Below are 21626 nucleotides of genomic sequence, written 5' to 3'. Positions count from 1 at the left end.
ATCTACAGCTACTTGATCATTCTAGAACTTTTTGACTTGGTGTCCTGTTTGTCTGATCATTTCCCAGCTACCAATAACTTCCCAAGACACTTTGCCTAGAGCATCAAACAAGCTACAGCGCAGTGGTGGTGGCGCACGCCTTTAATCCCAGCACTTGGGAGGCAGAGGCAGGCAGATTTATTCTTGGTGGTGGTGGTGGTAGTAGTTGTAGTGATTGTGGTGGTGGTGGTCATTGGTGTGTTTATTTTGCTTTGGTTTTGGTTTTGTGCTGCTATAGATTGAATCTAAGCCCTCACACTTGCTAAGCAACTACTCTGCCAATAAGCTAAGAGATCCACTCTTAGACCCTGAATTTTCATCTTAATTTGGCCTCTGGCTGATATGTATTTGAACTTTCTTACATTTCTTTTCCATATATCGAGACCTAAGTTATCTGAGCAATAACAGGTCCAAATTGATTTTAATTTGTGTGTTATGTGCTACTAATGGGACATCCTTGTAAGTTGCTCAAGGCTTCAAGCCAAACAGGTTTCTAACTGTGTTGGCTTGAATGAGAATCCCCCCCATGGGTTCATATGTTTGAATACATGGCCCCCAGTTGGTGGAATTGCTTGGGAGGGAAGTGTGTGGCCTTGTTGTAGGAGTCATGCCACAGGGGCAACTTTGTAGCTTCAAAAACCTCCTGTACTCTATGCCTAATCCTAATGTACCCTATGCCTCCTGCATGCAGTTTAAGATGTGAGTCCACATCTGTTCAACTCAATTAGGCAATTATTTGTGTAAGCTACCTTGGCCATCGTGTTTTATCACAGGACAGAAAATTGGTACCAGGAATGGGGTATTGCGGTGACAGGTCTGACCATGCTGATGGTAATGTTGTTGTGGGGTTTTTGGTTTGTATTCTTTGAGCAATGTATGTGGCTTTGGAACTTCGCCCTAGAAAAGTTGCTGAGTAATATAAATGGAGGCTAACGGTCCACCCTAAAAAGAGCTTGGAAGGTGGTAGTGCTGAGAGCGATGTGGACTGTGGATGAATCCACCTCAAGAGGATGCAGATAGGAACAATACTAGCAACTGGTCTAGAGACCACTCCTGTAATATTCTGGCAAATAATGCGGCTGCCTGAGGCTAAATTTAAAATCACTAATTTCTTTAGTGGAGGACATTTGAAGACAGTCTGATGTTGATTCTGTTATGTAGTTATGAATAATCACTCTCATGTGGGTACACCATGAAAGAGAGTGAGTGGAGCAGAAAAAAATGGAAAACGCTACAGTTTGGGGATGAAAAGGACACTGGCAAGCTTAATGCCACAGTTAAATCTTGTTAACTGTTAAGAGATTAGTAAGAAACAAATCTGCATTGTAAAAAGAAGGAAACAGCACCCAACTCAGAAGGTGGCTTAAGGAATTGTCTGCTCCTAAGAAGGAACAACAAATGGAAGCTGCTACAAATGTGGCTCAAGGAGGCCAGGCTCCACCCCAGCAAGTAGTCAGACCTGTCAGTCGTATCCCATGGTGCTGGATTTAAAGTCATGACTGATAAATGAGTAAAGGGATTGTGAAATCTCCCTCCAAGGTTACAGAGGGACTCCGAGGCCAGGGGATGTCTGTGGCAGGGATGTCTCTCCATGGAAGCCACAAAAGGCCATTGGATGAAGCTGTGAAAGGGAAATCTTGATTGAGTCAGAGACCCCAAGGTGTTAAAGATGCCAGAGCTGTGAGGCATGTGCCAAAGAGAGCTGCAGCCAAGGAGTAGAGCCATCTTAGGAGAAGTATGTAGTAGGCAACAACGCTGGAAAGACAGAGCCACGTAAGTCCTCTGACATCAGCAACGGAGCTACAAGATTTGGAGTTTCCCTGATGGGTATTGATTGGTCCTGCTGGCCAAGGATTGTTTCACTGTGGCCCTAGAATCTTCCCTTTTGGAATGTTAATGTATATTTTTGTGCCATTGTATGTTATAATTTGCTTTATGCTTTTACAGTAGGTGTGTCTCAGAAAAGACTTAGATTTGGGACTTTTGAACAGTATGGAGATTAAAAGACTATAGGGCCTTTTAAAGTTAGATTAAATGACTTATGATAAATATGGGCACCAAAGAGGGAAATGGTTTTGGCGGTTAGTCTAGGCTCTACCCCACAGTTACCTGGCAACAGCCAGGTGTGCCTGACTCACTGTAAAAGAGGCTGCTTGACACCCCCCCACACACACACACTTTTGCTCTGTTGCTCCTTCTTCTCCTTACCCTCTCTCTCCCTATTCCCCTCCCCCCCACATGCTCATGGGTGACCTCTACACCTCTTCTCTCTCTCTCCTCCCTCTCCTTCTCCCTTTCCCTCTCCCCCTTCTCCTCCCCCTCTTCCTTTCTCTATCTCTACTGCCCTCTCAACTCCCCTCTCCATGTCCTGAATAAACTCTATTCTATACTTTACCATTGTGTGGTTGGTCCCTCAGGGAGAAGAGATACCTCAGCATAGGCCTGCTGAGACATTCCCTTCCCCCACAATATTCCTTCCTTCTCTTTGTTTCTATAAAACACAACAAATAGGGTGGCTTGAATACTTGGTCTGCAGTTAATGGAACTGTTTGAAACTATTAAGAATAGAGCAGAGACAGAGGGAATGCCCAACCAACGCCTGGTCCAAATTGAGATCCATCCCATGGGCAAGAAGCAATCCCTGACATTATTTGGGGGGCAGGGGTGAGACAGGGTTTTTCTGTGTAGTCCTGGCTGTCCTGGAACTCACTCTGTAGACCAGGCTGGCCTCAAACTCAGAAATCTGCCTGCCTCTCCCAAGTCCTGGGATTAAAGGCATGCGCCACCACTGCCCGGCAATCCCTGACATTATTAATGATACTCTGTTATGCTTGCAGATAGTAGCCCATCATAGTTGTCCTCTGAGAGGTTCCACTCAGCAGCCAATGGAAAGAGATACAGAGACCCACGGCCAAATATTAGATAAAGCTCAGGGAGTCTTAGAGGAAGAGCTGGGCAAAGGATTGAGGGACCCAAAGAGGTCAGGGACTCCACAGGAAGACCAGCAGAATCAACTAACCTGGACCCATGAGGTCTTCCAGAGACTAATCCACCAGAGAGTGAGTATGGGATGGACCTACCTCCTCCATTCCTCGTGCACATATGTAGCAGATGTATCATTTGGTCTTCATGTGGATCCCCCAACCACTGTGGGGGCTGTCCCTGAATCTGTTGCCTGCCTGTGGATCCTGTCCCTCCAACTGGGCTGCCTTCTCTGGCCTCAGAGAAGATGTCCAGTGACCTGATGTGGGGATGCTCTCCATTCCCAAGGAGGAGAGGGGTGTGTGGGGGAGGATCTGTGTGAGGGAGTACTTGGAGGGGGTTGATATTGGGAAATAAAGTGAATAATAAGTATTTTTAAAAGTTTTGCCTTGTGGGAGGAGGTGTGTCACTGGGAGCAGGCTTTGTTCAATAGACTCACGCCATTCTCTGCCTCCTGCTCATTGTTTGAGATGATGTGAGCTCTCAGCTGTTCCCTCCCCTATCCCTTTGTCCCACCATCATTTAACTCTCTGGAAGGATAACCCCAATTTAACACTTTCTTTTTTAACTTGCCTTGGTCATGGTGTTTTAACACAGTTACAGAAAAGTAACCAATACACTAACTTCAACTTGTTTTCCATCTTGCTCTTTTATACCTCTCTTCCTACCCCTCCCACAACATCTAACCCCTGAACTACTTCCCGAAAAAACCCATTAGAAGATAATTAAATTAACTGATTCAGCAGGGCTTTTTTTTTTCTCACTTAGTTGGTTTTGGGAGATTCTTTATCTTTTATTTATAGTGAGCACTACCAGAAATTTATAGTAAATCACTATTGTTTACCCTGAGTTGCCCAGACTTTGAGAAAATAGACCCTTCCCCATTGATGGAGCCTGTTTTCAAGCTGTGAGATGAAATAAGAGATACGCTGTTGGGGGGAACGTTTGTGTTTATTGAGAAGCATTAGTCATATAAGCATTAATTTTCCTTCTGTGTCAAAGCATAAACATGCATGTACACTACAGTAGATTTGTCAGAAGTCCAACATAAAATGGCAGTGGATTCTGACCACAGCACATCTCACCAGACTTAACTGAAGCAAATCCCTTTGTTTCTCTATGACTCCATTTCCAACTCTTTGGAATCAGAGATGCTATTTACATCCCTGTGGGGTTCTCAGTCTAAGAGAAAGGAGTCAAATGCCTGCAATGATAATTCACTTTATTCTAGTGATACATTCACAGTTCCAAGACTTTCGTCCCTTCTGTTTAAGCTTTCCAAATATTCTTTGTCCAAGTATTTCCATCCAAAAGCACTTCAGGAAGCTTGCCACAAATTGGTTTCAACAAGGTCAGTGCAACCTATATATCCTGTTTATCAAAATTTTTCTTTTCTTGCATTGTCTGAACACTCAGTCCGGATTCATCCCAACCACTGTGTTTCTTTCTGAACAGCTTCTGAAGTAGAATATGAAATCTTTTGTTGCTGTGATGCAAAGCTTGGAGAAACTCTAGCTTATCTCAAATAACACCGATACTGTTGAAAATAGAAACCACCTCCCAACTATTTTCATTTTATCTAATGAACACAGAGGAAAGTCTCGGGTCCAAGGAAGAAAAAGGTCAACAACTCACTAACTGGAATTGTGTGAGGAACGTTTGCTACAAATCTTAAAAGACACAGTTTGCTTAAGTTACGGTTTGTTCCGCTAATCAGAAATGTCAACTCTACTTGAGATGTTCAAATGGGATCACAATCTTTCAGATGGTGAATGGTTATCTGCATGAGTTCCTTAGAGCATTTTTGTGTATTAAGTTATACAGGGGTATAGACATGCAGAATGCATGCTTACTAGCCATCATGACACAGGAAGTTATTGATGTTGGGTAACATTGACTGCATTGTTGCTAAGCCCCAAGAGCTCAGGCTGACAATACACTGGTTCTAACCATCAAATCCCCAGATATTGGTTCATTTTATTCAAGGCATCACACACTGTGTTCAAATCACTGCGCAGATCCTGCACTACATTCTCAATGCTTCTGGTGTCTTTCAGAATCTCGATGCTCTGCGTATAGGGGTTGAAATATACCGAGAAGGGACGGGTAATCGACTTCGCAAAGTCCCTGTAGAACACACAAAAACAGAAGGAAACACGATCAACCACCACAGGTACAAGAAACAGACAGAAGGAGCGGCCAGAGAAATTCAAAAGTTACTTTCTATAGAAGGAAGAAGAGGAGCAGGTTTACCTCATCTTTTCTTTGGCTTCTTCAAAACTTTCAGAAACAAAGTAAGCATCCTGGAAGGTGGTGATTAGGCATTCCTGCAAGCAGGTTGTCTTTGGATCAAAGGCTTTTACACACGCCTTGTCAGAAAGAGCATGCTGCAAAACATACCACAGAACCCATTCAAGACCATAAAGAGGCTTCCAAAGTGCCAAGGCTGCACACTTCCTAACTCAACGAGCCATAGAACTTCTCAGTTACTAGCCTACCACAGACGTAGAACCCTCCCTGCAGCAGGAAAATTGGGTGTTAGGGAAGAGGTTTGTTTGTTTGCTTTGCTTTTTTAAGCAAACTTCTGTCTCTTACAGAAGTTGAGGGAGAAAATGAGCTCATCTTAATATTTCATATACTAGCAGCCAAATTCATGCAGAAGGACAGTTTAGCACTATCCCCTGACACAAATGGAATTTTAAATCTACCCTATGAATAGAAGCAGGTACAGCAGAAATATGCTCCTAAATGTGTTTCTATACGCAATGTACTGAAATTTCACTTAAATGGCAGAAGTAATAATTACCTTCGTGGAGAGGTAATTGAGACTCTCGTTCAACTATTTGTGGACTCATTGGGAGACATTTTGAGGCCAGGTACTGTGTATCAACAGAGAGTTGGGGTGGGTCTGTATATTGAAGAGTGCTTACAAAGTACTCATTCACCTTTGACAAAGTACAGTAGAGCAATGCACAGCAAATAAATATTGCTGGTGGGGATACAAAAAAAAACAGTATTAATAGTTATACTTAAACCCAAAGCAGGCATTAGAAAACCAGGAAAGGCAGTATAATTACTCTTTGAGACATCAATGGCTCCATTTAGCTCACCACATGCCTGGCACTAAGAACAGTAAGGAATCCTGAATGACTATGTCTTCAAGATAAATTCAGTGGTGTTAAAAGTCAGTGGCCATTTCTTAGCACATGCCACCTGCCTGTTTCTAGACTCTCAATGGATGGTTTGGATAGCTAGGCCTTCATTCTATCTTGTAAGTCTAGATGAAATCCAGAAATGAGTATTTTAAAAGCAACCACGGCAATTCTGACTTATGTGTTTTTGAATGATACTTCTGTAGATTTTGGTCTTAAGAGGCAGTTCCCCTGGTAGCGAAGGAGAAGAGGGTAGCAGAAATTGCCCTGAACTGAGTATGAAAACACAGAGACTGTAGTCAACAAGCTGATGAGTCTATTTTCCCATCCAGCATATTTCTCTCCATCTTTGCCTTTTCAAGAAAACAGTGAGAATTTCTTGAAAACGGTCAAACCAATGCCCTCCCTATCAATATTTTAAATGCATTCCCTCCAACAATTTCAAAGTGCACGTGATTCTTTACAGCCCTTGCTGAGGAAGGCTGTGGTCTTCCGTGTTTGGAAACACAAATGAGAAGCCATACCAACGTGAACAGAAGGGGGCAAAGGGCTCTTCATTTGTTTTCCACAAAATCCTCTTGTCCGGATCAAGATCAATGCACATATGGATCATGGAGGGTGGGGGATGTGGAAGACCTTCAGAATGAGCTCATTCTTTTTCTGGCCTGCAGAACAACTTCATTCAGAAGCAGAAGGTCATTACACCTACAAACAGTCTTTTGCAGGACTCTGAGCACACAGCACAGTGAACATCAGGGCAGTTTGGTTCCACATGACCAATAAATCCTGTCCGCATTTTCCCAACAACTTTACAGTTTTACAAACGAAAGTGATGAGAGCTATTGCCCTTTTGAGAAGAACTGGCTTCCTGTTGGCTGTGACTTTCAGAATTAGAAGTTGCTTTCACTGCAGCCATACACTGTGATTACATTTAACTGATGTGCCTTACTCAAATTGTCCATTCATCCATTGGTACGTGGAAGGAAGGACACTGATTGACTCGGTGTCCTCAATCTTCCTACTCTCTTCCCTGTACTGGGAGGCAGAGGCAGACGGGTAGCAAGCAGCAAAGGCTATAAAAACAATAAAGCCGTGCATCCTTGGGACATCTCTGCTGAGTCAAACACTTTTTAGAGAGTTGAGGACAAACAGGAAAGGAAATGAAACTCATCAGTGACTCCCATCCATCTTCAAAGCTTCCAGAAGACTTTAGCAACCCGTCAGTGTGTGTGCAGGACACCTGCACAATGTGTGTACTCAATGACAATGACTGAAAACAGCGTAGGCTCGAAAACACTCATCATGTGGTTATGTCTCTTACTCTCCAGATGTCTACATTCATTCATTTTAGCAGGAAAAGAGGATTAGAGTAGATCAAGAAAATCCTCAGAGGACAGGGTGCCCTGCCTTAGGCTTCATGGGAGCAAACCTACTGAGTACTCAGCTTATCCTTCAAGGCAAAGACCATTAGGTCAGACATATGACACTTAGCCAATATAATACTTCAGCGAAAATCGGGAGTCGGCTGGACTTTGTTGTTCGGTTGGTTGGTTGGTTGGTTGGTTGGTTGGTTGGTTGATTGGTTTTAAGACAGGTTTCACTATGTATGTAGCCCAGGCTGGCCAACACTATCCTCTTGTCTCAACTTCCCAGGAATGGGGATTGCAGGAAATCACCACACAGACCAGCAGTAAGTTTACTGTTTTAAGGGCTCAAAACTATAATTTAATCTCAGGAATTGTATATGATATTCTGGTTTTTAGAGTCCTCTCCACCCATAAAACATGAAAGCAGGTCTACCTCTTGTCTGTAAATGAATGTGGATTCACTAACAATAGCCATGTATTAGCCTGAAAATTAATAAGAGTCTGGAGTTGAGGGAGCAGCCTGTAAATGAAATACCCATGCTTACAGTCTCATCTACCTAACAACCAGTGCACTGTTATGGTGACTGACAGTGACATCCAGGCTGCTCATGAGGTCTCCATGTCTGAACACTCCCATGTGTTCCAAGAGATGCAAAATAACACCCTGTCTCCTTCAATATGGAAAACCACTGACCAATTAGGTTTCTTGAGTCTATCTCTGTTCTTGTAAGTCACCTCACCTTAGAGAAACAGCTACCATGCATTCCTCTGAATTGTCCCTGAACACTGTCTAAGTTATTTGATGTCCCAGAGGGACTCTATGGTGGATTCTTTCTGAAGTGTTGACCTTTGAAGCCCTAGAGTGTTCAAGAATTAATTTGATTTTTCTATAGAAAACTTTATGATGCTCAAGCCATTGCAAATGTGCAATATTAAAGAGTCATCTGCTCCTGTCGGACACTCCGTAACAGTGGTTTTCAACCTTCCTAATGCTGTGACCCTTTAATACAGTTCCTCATGGTTGGTGATCCCCCAACCATAAAATTATTTTCATTGCTACTTCATAACTGCAATTTTGCTGTTGTTATGAATCATAATGTAAATACCTGATATGCTGGATATTTCATATGTGACCCCTATAAAAGGATTTTTCAACCCCCAAAGGGGTTGAAAACCACTGCTCTAAAAGAACTCTTTTGGGGGTTTCCCATAGTGCTAAAAACAGGGGTATATGACTAAAACCAGGACTCCTGGCTTTTCAATTACTATGTCAAGAATCTAGACATAGTAAGCCTGGATAGGCACAGAGTTAAATATGAAGTAACCTAGAAAAACTGCAGCCTGACCTTGGAAGCTGTGTTTCTCAATGGGCCAAATGCCCCTTTGTGATTTAAGCATCTTAAAAGCTGTAGTTATGCTCCTGCTGCTATCTCAGAGACCAAAGCACTCAGAGAACCTGCACAGTTGTCTTATATGTACACTAAAAAAGATTCCACATCTTCAAAAGATGCTGGCTTCCGCATAATGTCATTTGCATCACGGTTTTGAAACTTCCACCCACTTCCAATCTTTTTAAGATCATGGGAAGAAAACACCTTAAAGGAGATAAATAAATATTCATCAAAGTTTCTGAGGAAATCGATTCATAACTCTCCCTTCCGCTTCTCCCTTTGAGGTTTCCTGTTCCAATCTCCCTTTGGAGTATCTACACTTCTTTGCTAAATAAACTTCTACTTGATCTAGCTGTTTCTCAACCTAATTCTTTCATTCAAGAAAACAAGAGTTGAAGAGAAAACTTCACCAGTACTTACATTACATTGTTACTTCACCCAATAACAATATAATACCAGATGAGGAAGTATTTCAAAATGAGCGCAGTTTCCTCTGTGGCAAATCTAAAAAGTCTGACCTACATGAATCTAAGAATCTTCTTGCTGCACAACAAGACCTATAATCACAGAGCACCTTCCACTTTGCCAGTGTAAATTGACCAACAGAGCCTTTCCTATTGGTCCTGAGGTTACCCATGTCACCCTTGACCCCCAAGTACCAGTTACTTGGTGTACTGGCTGGTTTTGTGTGTCAACTTGACACAGGCTGGAGTTATCACAGAGAAAGGAGCTTCAGTTGGGGAAGTGCCTCCATGAGATCCAGCTGTGGGGCATTTTCTCAATTAGTGATCAAATGGGGAGGGCCCCTTATGGGTGGTACCACCTTTGGGCTGGTGCTCTTGGGTTCTATAAGAGAGCAGGCTGAGCAAGCCAGAGGAAGCAAGCCAGTAAGAAACATCCCTCCATGGCCTCTGCATCAGCTTCTGCTTCCTGACCTGCTTGAGTTCCAGTCCTGACTTCCTTTAGTGATGAACAGCAATGTGGAAGTGTAAGCTGAATAAACCCTTTCCTCCCCAACTTGCTTCTTGGTCGTGATGTTTGTGCAGGAATAGAAACCCTGACTAAGACACTTGGTATTGGTCAATATCCTTTTGACATCAAAAATTTCTAGTTGCTGATAAATAATAATACAAGATAATTCAGAGCATATACCTTAATCTTGGAGATTAATTTGGTTCTGTTCCTTCCTGTACAGTTTGGGAAACCTAATGGACTCTGTAGCCCAAGGTTGTGGTTGGAATTAAATGGGAAAGGCATGCAAATGGCTATCATGGGATGTGCTTAACATATTTAGCTATTATTCCTAATTCAGTCCAGAGAGGATTGCATGTGCTTCCTGATAAGCATTTCCTCCCTTGCCCGGAGAGGTCAGAACCTATAGGGAAAGAATGGTCCCAGGTATGAGACTTTTAAGACTCAAAAGTGCAATAGTAGCTTCTCTGACTCAACAGCTTAACATCTCTCTTCCTCTCAGACACCCGTTTCTACAGTGACACAGAGGTATTATCTCGACTAGTGTAGATGTAAACCTGTTATCCTCACTCTCTATATTAGGACTGGTTAAATTTGGAGAGAAAAAAAAAAAACAACAACTCAGGTGTGAAGTCAAATTTATAAGTAGCTTGAGTCCTAGACTTCAAGTAAGGTTTTGCAAGGACTCCTATGTTCACACCCCAATGCAAACACTCCTGTGTTCACACCGCAGTCGTCTTTTCCCATATCAGCACATCGAATAGGTAGATTTGATTATGTATACATACACAATGCAGGCATGACTCGGTTCCCCCCCACCCACTCCCTCTTTCCCTACGCCCTACATGCCGCCAGTAGTGCCCTATAATCACTCTTTAAACCTCACTTGTATACTCACTGTTTTAACCACACACGGGATGAATTGTGGATGCCAAAGCCTCCAGCGACCGAGGGACCAACATCAGGCCCACAGTTACAACAGTATAAAATACTTCAATGTAACATATATCCTTACAGTTCATTGGAAACTATAGGGATGTTTACATAAGGATTATGATAATGCTATTAATTAAAGCCACCCCCTATGTTGGATCAATATCTCTATTGCCAAGCCCAGCAATGATTCCTCACACTTGATTTTCCTCAGTGATGCGAGGCTTTCTTGGTTTGAATCAAATTCATGGGCAAGGGAGCAGCCTCCTCCTTCAGTGGACATAGCTCAGGAGTTTCTTCCCTTCAGACCTCCAGCGTTTACTCTGTCATTATTAATAGGCCCTCCTTCAAGAAAGGGAGAAAATGGGAAAGGGAAACTTGAGCCACCAGAGCCCGGCAAGGGTGTGGACCTTGGTAGCTGAGTCCTTACTCCAGCAACAACACTGACCTTCTGGGCAACCTCAGAATGCCTGCGAGGCCCTCGAGGCTTTTCTCCACAGCCTGGCAGTAATTCTGACAACCTCCCAGCACTGCAGGAAGTGGCAATAAATACGAATGATTATAATAAATAGAAAGCTGTTTGGAGAATGCTGATTAATAGCCATATAAAGGTAAAATAATAATTCACCATGTGAGAACATCCTAAAACCAAAGCCAAAAGTGAGGTGCTCAAATTTGCTTAAACCTGAAACACAAAGGAGATATATTTATATACAGTATTCCAGCAGTTACTGTAGAGACTAAAGCCACCAAATCTTTGCCCAGAAGGAAAGAAAAAAACTAGAGCTCACCCTTTTCCATGGAAAAGAGTAGAAACTACCTTTTTTTTGCATTCGAAGGAGATTAATTTTTTTTCAAGGCAAGACTCACATGTCATCATTAGCAATCATCTCCTAACCACCTCTCATAGTGGTGTTAGTGATGTGTAGTGTGCCTCCATAGGCTGATGCATTTCAACAGTTGGTTTCCAGTGGTGGCAGAGTTTGGGAGGTGTGGGTGGAGCTTTCAGGGGGCGGAGCCTAGAAGGAGGAAGTGGATCCCTGGGTTGAGGGTTGCAGCCCAGCACTGCTCTGGCTTCTGGAAGTCAGCTGGCTAGGTGTGAGCAAACGCACCTCACCATCTCCCACCACCAGAGTCACCAGCGGCTCCTACCGCTCAGCGCCATGCCTTCCCCAGATGATGTACTGTTTCCCTGGAACCTGAGAACCAAATGAACCCTTTCCTCCCTGATGCTGCTCTTTTCAGGTGACAAGGAAAAATGACTCATACCCCTGCCCAAGTGATCAGCCTTCCCTGTTGGTTCTGTGACGTGCTAATCCCTTTCTGTTTCTCACAACTCGGGCCATCAACTTTGGGGAGCGATGAAGAAAAGGAATGAATAAGCAAGGAAGTAATGAATGAAAAAAATATAATGGTTACACTGTTAGATCAACTGTAGAATGGGGAGGGGAAGGGCGGCACAGAAGACACACTAGGGGGTTGGTGGAAGGGCCCAGCTATCCTGTTTTCAGTCTGTTCTTCAAAGTTGATTTCCCAGGTGACTTAGCACATGGTTAACTGTTCTCCACAATGGTGAGACACGTAAAAGAGCTGCACCTTCACAGGCTTCTGGAGTTCCTCCCAGCATGTCAACCGTCATACTGTGGGTAGGTTTTAATCAAATTATGCTCGCTTTTATAAGCTTTCTCATATTCGCCTTATTTCTGTCTCTGAAAGTAAAATCACGTGATATATACATATATATATATAAAACGTGATTTTATTTATAGTGTGTGAGTGTGTATGTGTGTCTGTGTCTCCAAATGTGTGTGTGTGTGTATATGTGTGTGTGTGCTATTAAAAAAAGCCATCACTACACTGAATCTAGGAGCATAATCTCTTCAAGTATATATACATATACATATACATCATATACATATACATGTACATGTACATGTACATGTATATGTATATACATGAGCCATTTTGCTTGCTCTTAAAAATTAGTCAAGAGTGGGGAGGTGGGAGTGGGTGGGTGGGTAGGGGAACACCCTTATAGAAGCAAGGGGATGGGGGATGGGATGGGGGGTTGGGATAACAAACCAACTGTTGAAATGCATGAGCGTACAGAGGCACACTACTCATATATATAAAGAAAAGTGAAAGTCCTCCTCCAAACTACAGATACTGTGCTCTTAGAAACACTTGGCCAACTCTGAAGAGCAACATCTTTGCCCTCGGGAAAATTACAGCACAAATCTTAGAAGTTTTATGTTCCAAGAGAAAAGGTGAATTGTGGCTACTTAGATAAAAGTTATGAAGACTGTACTAAAAGCCTCGAGCAACTTAGGGACCTTCATTAGAGCATGGGTTGGAGCAGTAGATAACGTCAATAGATAACCTCATTCAAATTGTAAAAATATTTACATAAGAAATATGATAGTGTTTTTAATAAGGCCATCCCTACATTGGGTCTAAGATCACAATATCTTTCTTCAAATTAAAAAAAGGATAAGATGTGCAGGGGACTGGAGAGACAGCTCAGTGGCTAAGAGTGCTCACTGCTCTTTCAGAGGGGGGGACAGCTTGCAACCACCTGGGGGTTCGACACCCTCTTCTGGATTCTGTGAGCACCTACACTCAAGTATAGTGCGCACACACACACACACATACACACACACACACACACACACACACACACACAAATATAACTGTTAAGTATTTACATGAGCTATGAAATCACAGGAGCAAGACAGACAGGGAGAGAGGAGCTGCTAAAAAAACTTCCAGTGTTCTGTTTTCTCCGTGAGCAGTTAGAAGGTATTTCTTATGCAACGAACATCTAAGTTGTAAAAAAAAAAAAGTCCAAAATAGCAATCATGGGGACGCGGGAGTGCTGAAATCTGAGAATGGAAGAATGCTAATGTCCAGAGGTGATGGACCTGAACAGGAAGCTACACGGCAAACAATGCCCTTTGCTGTACGGATTTCTAGCTGATTTCCATTTCTGGATGATTCTGTCCACACCAGTAAAAACAAAAACAACAGATTCGCCCCAGTGCTGCCTACACATGCCCCATTAACCAGACCAAGAGACCCTGTCCAAAGTCGGGAGCCGTAAGAGAGATTTGTTTCTTTTGTATCTGGAATAATTTATAAACCATCTGAAGGGAATGTAAATAGATGTAGCTCAGGAGTTTGGTTTTCTGACTTTTTTAGGGCAACCAAAAACACTCATAGAGAGTATGATCTTATAGGGAATTATGTCATAGTATTGCTGTAGGCTTTGACCAGTGAATTAAGATTATATTATTACTGACTATATTTTTACTATATTCACTATATTCTGACTATTTTTAATTGGATATTTTATTCATTTACATTTCAAATGTTATCCCCTTTCCTGGTTTCCCCTCTGGAAACCCCCTATCCCATAGCCCTTCCCCCTGCTTCTATAAGGGTGTTCCCCCACCCACCCACCCACTCCCACCTTCCCGCTATTGACTATTTTTTTTAAGAGCAAGCAAAATGGTTCAGCAGGTAAATGGCTTGCTATGTGTCCCTACTGACACATAGTTTAAGTGAAGTGTCCAGAACATCTCACAGCTCACTTAAATACTTAACAATTATACTTGTGTGTGTTTGTATGTGTGTGTGCATGTACACACAAGTGCAGGTGCTCACAGAATCCAGAAGAGGGCGTCAGACCCCCAGGTAGTGGCAAGCTGTCCTCTCATCTTCCGAAAGAGCAGCGAACACTCTTACCCACTTAACTGTCTCTCCAGTCCCCTGCACATCTTATTTTTTTTTAAGTTGAAGAAAGATATTATGATCCTAAACCCAAGGTAGGAATGGCTTTATTTATAGCACCATCATATTTCTTATGTTAATATGGTTAATCCTCAGAACCACATAGTAGAAGGAGAGAACCAAGTAAGTTACTTCTTACCACACCTGTGCTGTAGAATGTTCACACACGTACACGTACACACACACACACACACACACACACACACACACACACACACAGTGGAGATCACTTGCGAATGTTTATCACATTATACCAAGTGTTTGTTATTTTGACCATTATCATTTATTCTAGCCACACCCAGCCTTAGTCAGCTGCCCAGATGTGCAGGACTTTGACTGCAGCCCAGCTGATGATCACTCCCTTGGTCCATTTCTCATCTGTGCACCCTCTCCTTTCCCCACACCCTCTCCCGATTCCTCAAGCCTCACAGTGAGCAGCAAGATCCTTCTCAGAAAGCCTCCTCAAGCGTGGCCCAGAATGTGCTAGACACAGTTGTCACACTTTTTCTATTATCTACCTGGCTGTTTATCTGGCACTGAATGTCAAGGCCTGGATAGTAAGTACCTCAGGCTGTTGAATCTAGAGCGCTGATACTGCAGTCCACACTGCCTGCATTTGGGGCTGGCTCTAGAACATTAGCAGTGTGGTTTAGGCAAGTCCTGAACACCTTTATGCCCTGAGTTGTCTCATCGCTAACAATAATAATGTCATGTTCCTATGGGGTCTGAGTTAATATGTACAAAAGTCCTTAACTCCATTCAAGAATTTGATAAGCTGTGCTATCTCCTTTGGATCCATATTCATCATCATTCTCTTCCTTTGGGTCTCCAGTGTCTGACACAGTGCATGCCACTCTGTAAGGGGAGGTGTTTAGGAATGGATAAATTATCTAATTATTGAAGTTGTAAAAGTACAGTGAGATTGCATCTTTCGGGAATACAAATAAGCAAAACATTCCAGGTACTACACACTCCCAATCGTATTATACCACAGCAATCGATGCTGAAGAGAACACCCTAAGCTAGCCTATAATCCTGATCTTAGTCTGAATAATCAAAGCAAGATTAAGTTATTTTCAGTATGATTTCCAGATGATACATCATATTGCCTTCCAAGTGCATCAAAACTTACTAGAATGTTAAAATTATCTGAATGCTCCAGAGCCTACCATTTCCAAATAAATGATCATTTTACTATTTAAGGAAAAAAATAACAATTTTTGAGCATCACTAATACATATAACATGACTCTTTGACGCTGTACTTATTCTGTTTGCTTTCTTTTAAGCTGTTAATATGCACAGTTTTTTTGATTGTTCTTGCTGCTGCTGCTGCTTTTTGAGACAGGGTTTCTCTGTGTAGCCCTGGCTGCCCTAAAACTTACTCTGTAGAGCAGGCTGACCTCAAACTCAGAGATCTGTGCACCTCTCCCTCCCCGGTACAAAGACTGAAGGCATACACCACCACTGCCTGGCTAATGAACAAATATTTTAACATATTAATCTTGGAGAAGATGGAATAGTCTCCCATTCCTCTTTGAGAGGTAGAAGCTGAGGTGCCCACGGAGTCACAGAGGAGACAGAAACCAGAGTAGCAAAGCCAGACTCCCCAGATGTCAATCGGGGCACCCCTGACAATTCACTGCCCGCTCTCAGCACTAAGTTCAGACCAGCCGTTTGTTCCCCAGCACTTGTCATTCCTTTCGACTGGGACACATGACTGCTCATCCGTTTGAGTCACACCACGAACACAGAAAGGCTTGACCCATTTTCAGAGCTGCAAAAAGGGAGGTCGGCACCCACGTCCGAGGTGCCAGATCGTCTGTATTAAATATGTATGGGGAGCCGTGAGGAGAAACGCTCAGACAAACAAATCAATACCGCCCGTGACCTTGAACCAGTTTGCTTGGGAAGGGTATTTTCCTTCACAGCTTCATACCTTCAATTCGCCGATGGACGAAAGTAATCCTGCTCCGTACGCCCGCAGTTGACCCTCTTGCTTGCAAAGGCCGAACTCGATTGTGAAGAAATAGCACTAAAGAGAAGAAAGAAAAGAAAGAAAGAAGAACAATGGACACACATTCAGTGATCTGGCCAAAACGTTCCTTCACAGAATAAAATGGCACCCAAAATAAAATATTGCACTGTACATAATTGCCTTAAAATTTTAAATAAATTTAAATCAGGAGTATTTATTGTAATTCAGTCTCTTGCCTGGGTTTTTATATCTCAATTAACTTGATTTTTTTGCAAGCTTTTTTTATGATTAAGGTAATGCTTTAAATAATAATCCTGCTCTAAGTTGAAAAATTATAGGGAAAAATGTAAGCCGTGAGGAGTCTTATGATTCCTGTATGCAGAGACTTTGTGGATCAAATCATAGCTCCTGGAATAATTCTAAAATTGAAAAAAACTATAAAAAATATAAATGGATCTTAGTGAAACCCCACAAGATATGGTTCCTGCACTTACCAAATTGAGTCTTGGTGGCATAAATAAGTTCAAGAAAAAAAGTGAACTGGAATCTAGTTATCTCAAACTTATCTTTTCAATTTGATTATTCATTCAGAAGACCTTTTAAGTTTTGTTTTTTTTTATTATGTATATAGTATTCTGTCTGCATCTATGCACGTAGGCCAGAAGGGAGCATCAGATCTCATTATAGATGATTATGAGCCACCATGTGGGTGCCAGGACTTGAACTCATAACCTCTGTAAGAACAGCCAATGCTCTTACTTCTGAGCTATCTCTCCAGCCCCTCAGGAGACTTTCATTAAGCTGGGAAGAAGACAGGTATTACCAATAGGTAAAGGGTGTCTTGAACAAGCACAATGGCCTGAGTTTAGAGGGTTTGGACCCCTGGGACTCGCATAAAAGCTGGGCGTGACAACACATGTCTGTAACCCCCAGCACTAGGGGACACAGACAGATGCCAGGATCTCACTAGTCAAACAATCTAGGAGAACCATGAGTTTCAGGTTCAGCAAGAGACCCCATCTCAACAACTAAGGTGGAAAAAACAGAGAGCAAGAGTGATGCCCAACATCAACCTCTGGCCCTCACATGAGCAAGCAAAACACACAAACAAATATGTAAATAACCTTGTTGAAAATCTACAGGTGCCAGCGTTTAGTAAAGAGATAAAAGAGAGACCAAGAAAACAAATATATACTTACCAACCTATCCAAACTATAGTTTCAGTATGTTTTCAGTAAAATCTTAAATGGATTTGTGCATATAATATATGCATAATTTTTAAGGAGACTATTGGGTGGGCTGGACAGGAGAATCTGGGAGGAGCTGGGGATGGGGTGAATGTGGTTACAACACATTATACAAAATTCTCAAAGACATAATAAAAGAGCAGAACGAATAAGTAAATAGAATCTGCAGTTGCTTCTGTTGGGTTCAAGAAATCAACCTGGACAAGGGGCGGGGGGCGGAATGTCTGCACAACCATAAACTTCTTGCGAAGGGCTGAAATCACACTATTTTTTTTTTTTTTGCTCTAATCGAGAAGTGAGAAGCTTGCAACACGTACTAAGAATTGAATCAAATTAGCGCTGTCCTGCATTCGTAGTGCTAGGGCACTGGAAGGTGTTGAGAGAGAAGAGAGTTTAAACACTCCTGAAAGGGGACAGAAAATAATTATAATTTCTAGCCCATGACAGCTTGCTCTATTTTTACCCAGAGGTTGAAATGCCCTTTGATTCTGAAGGGTTTTGTTTGCTTTTCAATGTAGGGATAACCTCCGAGGTTGAGTGGCCCCATGCTCTGCATAACTGAGCTGCCCCCAAAGGACTGGCCACTTCCAGGGTTTCGCCTCCACATGCGAGGCCTCCTTCCTGATTCAGTTGCCAAAAAAAAGACCAAAATTAAAGACCATGACACCAATGAATATGCCTCCTTACACTGTCCCACGTTTTCTTTGTTTTACAGTATACTGCCTTTTGACAGTACCTGGGGGTACTTTTATGCATGATATAAACTGTTTAATTTATCTCTCCACATTGAAGTATAAAGTCTATGCAGCACATATTATTCCCTAAAAGCCAAATAAATTCCAGCACCACTGATACTTCACAGCCTTCTTTGTTTGGAGAGGCTGTCCTGTGTTACAGGATACTTAGCATCATTCTGGGTACCAGCAAAATCCCCCACCTCGGGGGACTTGGGACAGCTCCATGAAGTGGCTGTGCCGCTTGGTTTTGTCAACTTGACACAAACCTAAATGTATCTCAGAAGGGAGACTTTTATTGAAAACAAAATGCCTTCATAAGATCAGCCTGGGGTGGGGGCGCATTTTCTTGATGGTTTCTGACGGTTAACTGTGGGTAGCGTCACTCCTAGGCTGGTGTTCCTGGCTGCTATAAGAAAGACTGAGCAAACCAGATGGAGCGAGCCAGTAAACAAGCCTTCTCCATGCCCACGGCACCAGCTCCAGATTCCAGGCGCCTGCCATGAGTTCCTAATCTGCCTTCCTTAAATAATAACACCAAGCTGTGGGATCAAATAAATCCTTTTCTCCCTAAGTTGCTTTCGGTCATGATGTTTTCTTGAACCAATAGAACCCCTAGCTGAGACAGCGGCCTGTTTATTAAAACTTTATTATTATTATTATTATTATTATTATTATTATTATTATTATTATGAATTTGCAAATAAAAAGCATCACACACCAAAATTAACCAGATCCAAAGTCTATCATCTCAGTGAGCTTCTCCACAGTTACAGCAAGAGTAGAACGCCACACTGGGTTTTGCAGTTTCACTAGTGGCTGTGATATGCCTAGCTCACCATGATGTTTTAAAGGCTACCAAAGAGCATGCATTTTCCTGCCGTAACCCACACAGTGGTATTCTGATGCCCCTGGAAATATAAATGAATCATGCTTCTATCCCCTCTGGGAGAATACTATTCTCTACAGGTATTCACATAGTGGCCATTTTCATTCTTTTCTTTATTAAGATTTATTTTATTTATATGAGTACACTGTAGCTGTTTCCAGACACACGCATCAGATCCCTTTTCAGACAGTTGCGAGCCACCATGCGGTTTCTGGGAATTGAACTCAGGACCTTTGGAAGAGCAGACAACGCTCTTAACCACTGAGCCATCTCTCCAGCTTCGGTCATTTTCTTTTTTTGTGAATTTTTTTTTATTGGAAATAAATTCTTCTCTCATAAAACACATCCCACTCACCCTTCCTCCTCTAATCCTCCTACTCCCCCCTCAACTCCCTCTCTCCCCCAGACTCATTCCCCCTCTGTTTCCTCTTCAGAAAAGAGCAGGCCTCCAAGAGATGACAGCTAGACATGGCAGAGCAAGGTACAATAAGATGAGGCAACAGCCCTATCATGGAGGCTGGGATAGACCACCCAATAGGAGGAAAAGAGTCCTGTGAGCAGGAAAAGAGTCAGATATACACTGGTGTCCACCATTAGGAGTCTCACAAGAACACCAAACGAACAACCATAACACGCAGGCCCCGTGCTTGCCAATCCAGCCCCGGTTCTCCTGGTATCCCCCATTCCCCTCTGAGTCCTACAGTCTTTCCTCCCTGCCTTCCTCAGGGTTCCCTGACCTCCAAGTGAGACTTCAATTTTAGACACCCTCTCCGCATAACGTCTAACTGTGCGTCTCTGCATCCGCTCCCATCTGCTGCTGGGGGAAGACTCTGAACTTTCCCTTCACAGTTAAAAGTTGGTTCAAGAAAATGACTGCAGCTTAAATGTCGACCCTGAGTCATAGAGTATCCCTGACCACGAGAATGGCCGTGTTTTCCGCTTACTATCTGTCTGGCATGTTACGTGAAGAACATCTTCTACCCAACATAGTCCTGCCCACTGACTGTTAGTGCTGCTGTTGCCTGCCTCACTCAGTAGTATGGGCCGTCATCGGACCAGGGGCTTGCCTCCTTCTTCATTGCAAAATCTTAACATTTAGGCAAGAGTCTAGCATCAAATAATTGCTAGAAACATCTGTAGAGTAGGAGAATGGGTCCATGGATGGAAGACACTGTCGGAAGGGAGACAGTGATGTAGCTTAGAGACGCAAATGCTAGAGAACAAATCAGGGCCTTTGATACCTTCATTTTCTCTTACTTCAGAGCAGACATACAAACCTAACTTGTCATTCATGTTCCCATTCATTCAGGATTTTTCCCCTGGTGCTCAGCAAGCTCTTACAGTGTTCCCAGAGTTATTACGAATCAACCAGGGATGGTACCACATCTCTAGGAATATTTTGTTTGAGCTCTATCCTCAGTCCCACAAGGAGTGAGGGGGGTCATCGGGTGGGATGTCAAGATGTCAGGAGAAGTCAGTCTCACTGAGGTCTTGTGAGAATAACCAAAAAGAAGAGTCGCTAACATGTTGAGACGTTACAGTAAAAGCCCCGAGTCCGTCATCGGACAACTGTGCACGGTCCTGCTCACGGTGAAGCCAAGCACTCAGCAGTCACTGAGACGCCTGGAAGGCACATGACACAAGGCCCTTCTGTGTCACAAGATGGAGAGCTTTCACTTAGGAAGGCAGGTGATACATCCAGGACTCATCTAAACAGTGACATTTACAAGTTCCAGAGCTCAGTATTTCACAAAGCCCCAACATCAGCATCTGCCGCCGTTTAAGGTTTCAAATTAAAAATATTAGCAGGTGTGTGTTATTTCCCTTCACAGCCAAGTGATGGGGAAAGGAAAGTCTGGAACAAGGAAGTCGGAAGCTCGTGGCTAACCTGAGAGGTCTTTGGTTCGCCTCCCTGACTGATCTGCATTTTTAGCTCACTACACATCCTCAGGAACTTAATGTTGGATATAGAAAACTCTGTGGGCAAATGTGTAGTCATACTCAAAGGTATCCAAAACGCACATATGGAGCGTTTAGGTCAACTATTAAGTGCATTTTTACGTTCCCCCACACTGCACTATTGTATACACAATGCACAGGCACAGTTATCACCCAAATCAAAACAGGCTGACAGGGCTCCTGAGAAAACTCTAC

The 21626-nt window shown here is 42.8% G+C and overlaps 1 protein-coding gene across 3 annotated transcripts in view; it reads right to left on the bottom strand.

Annotated features, from left to right (window-relative positions):
* Nucleotides 1-4017: 4017 nt before the first annotated feature.
* Nucleotides 4018-21626, bottom strand: part of Tph2 (tryptophan hydroxylase 2) — a 104479-nt gene continuing 86870 nt past the window's right edge. For all 3 annotated transcript variants that reach the window (XM_052165731.1, XM_052165734.1, XM_052165732.1), the window contains 3 exons: nucleotides 16564-16659; nucleotides 5275-5408; nucleotides 4018-5148 (listed from right to left, as the gene is read on the bottom strand). In XM_052165731.1, the coding sequence (XP_052021691.1) occupies nucleotides 4974-5148; nucleotides 5275-5408; nucleotides 16564-16659 (405 nt within the window). In that variant the 3' untranslated portion in view covers nucleotides 4018-4973. The remainder of the gene's footprint in view (nucleotides 5149-5274; nucleotides 5409-16563; nucleotides 16660-21626) is intronic.

The sequence above is a fragment of the Apodemus sylvaticus genome, chromosome 20 (assembly GCF_947179515.1).
Source record: "Apodemus sylvaticus chromosome 20, mApoSyl1.1, whole genome shotgun sequence".
Taxonomy (NCBI): domain Eukaryota; kingdom Metazoa; phylum Chordata; class Mammalia; order Rodentia; family Muridae; genus Apodemus; species Apodemus sylvaticus.
Note: the sequence above shows the minus strand (reverse complement) of the source record. Positions and strands in the feature narration are given on the sequence as shown.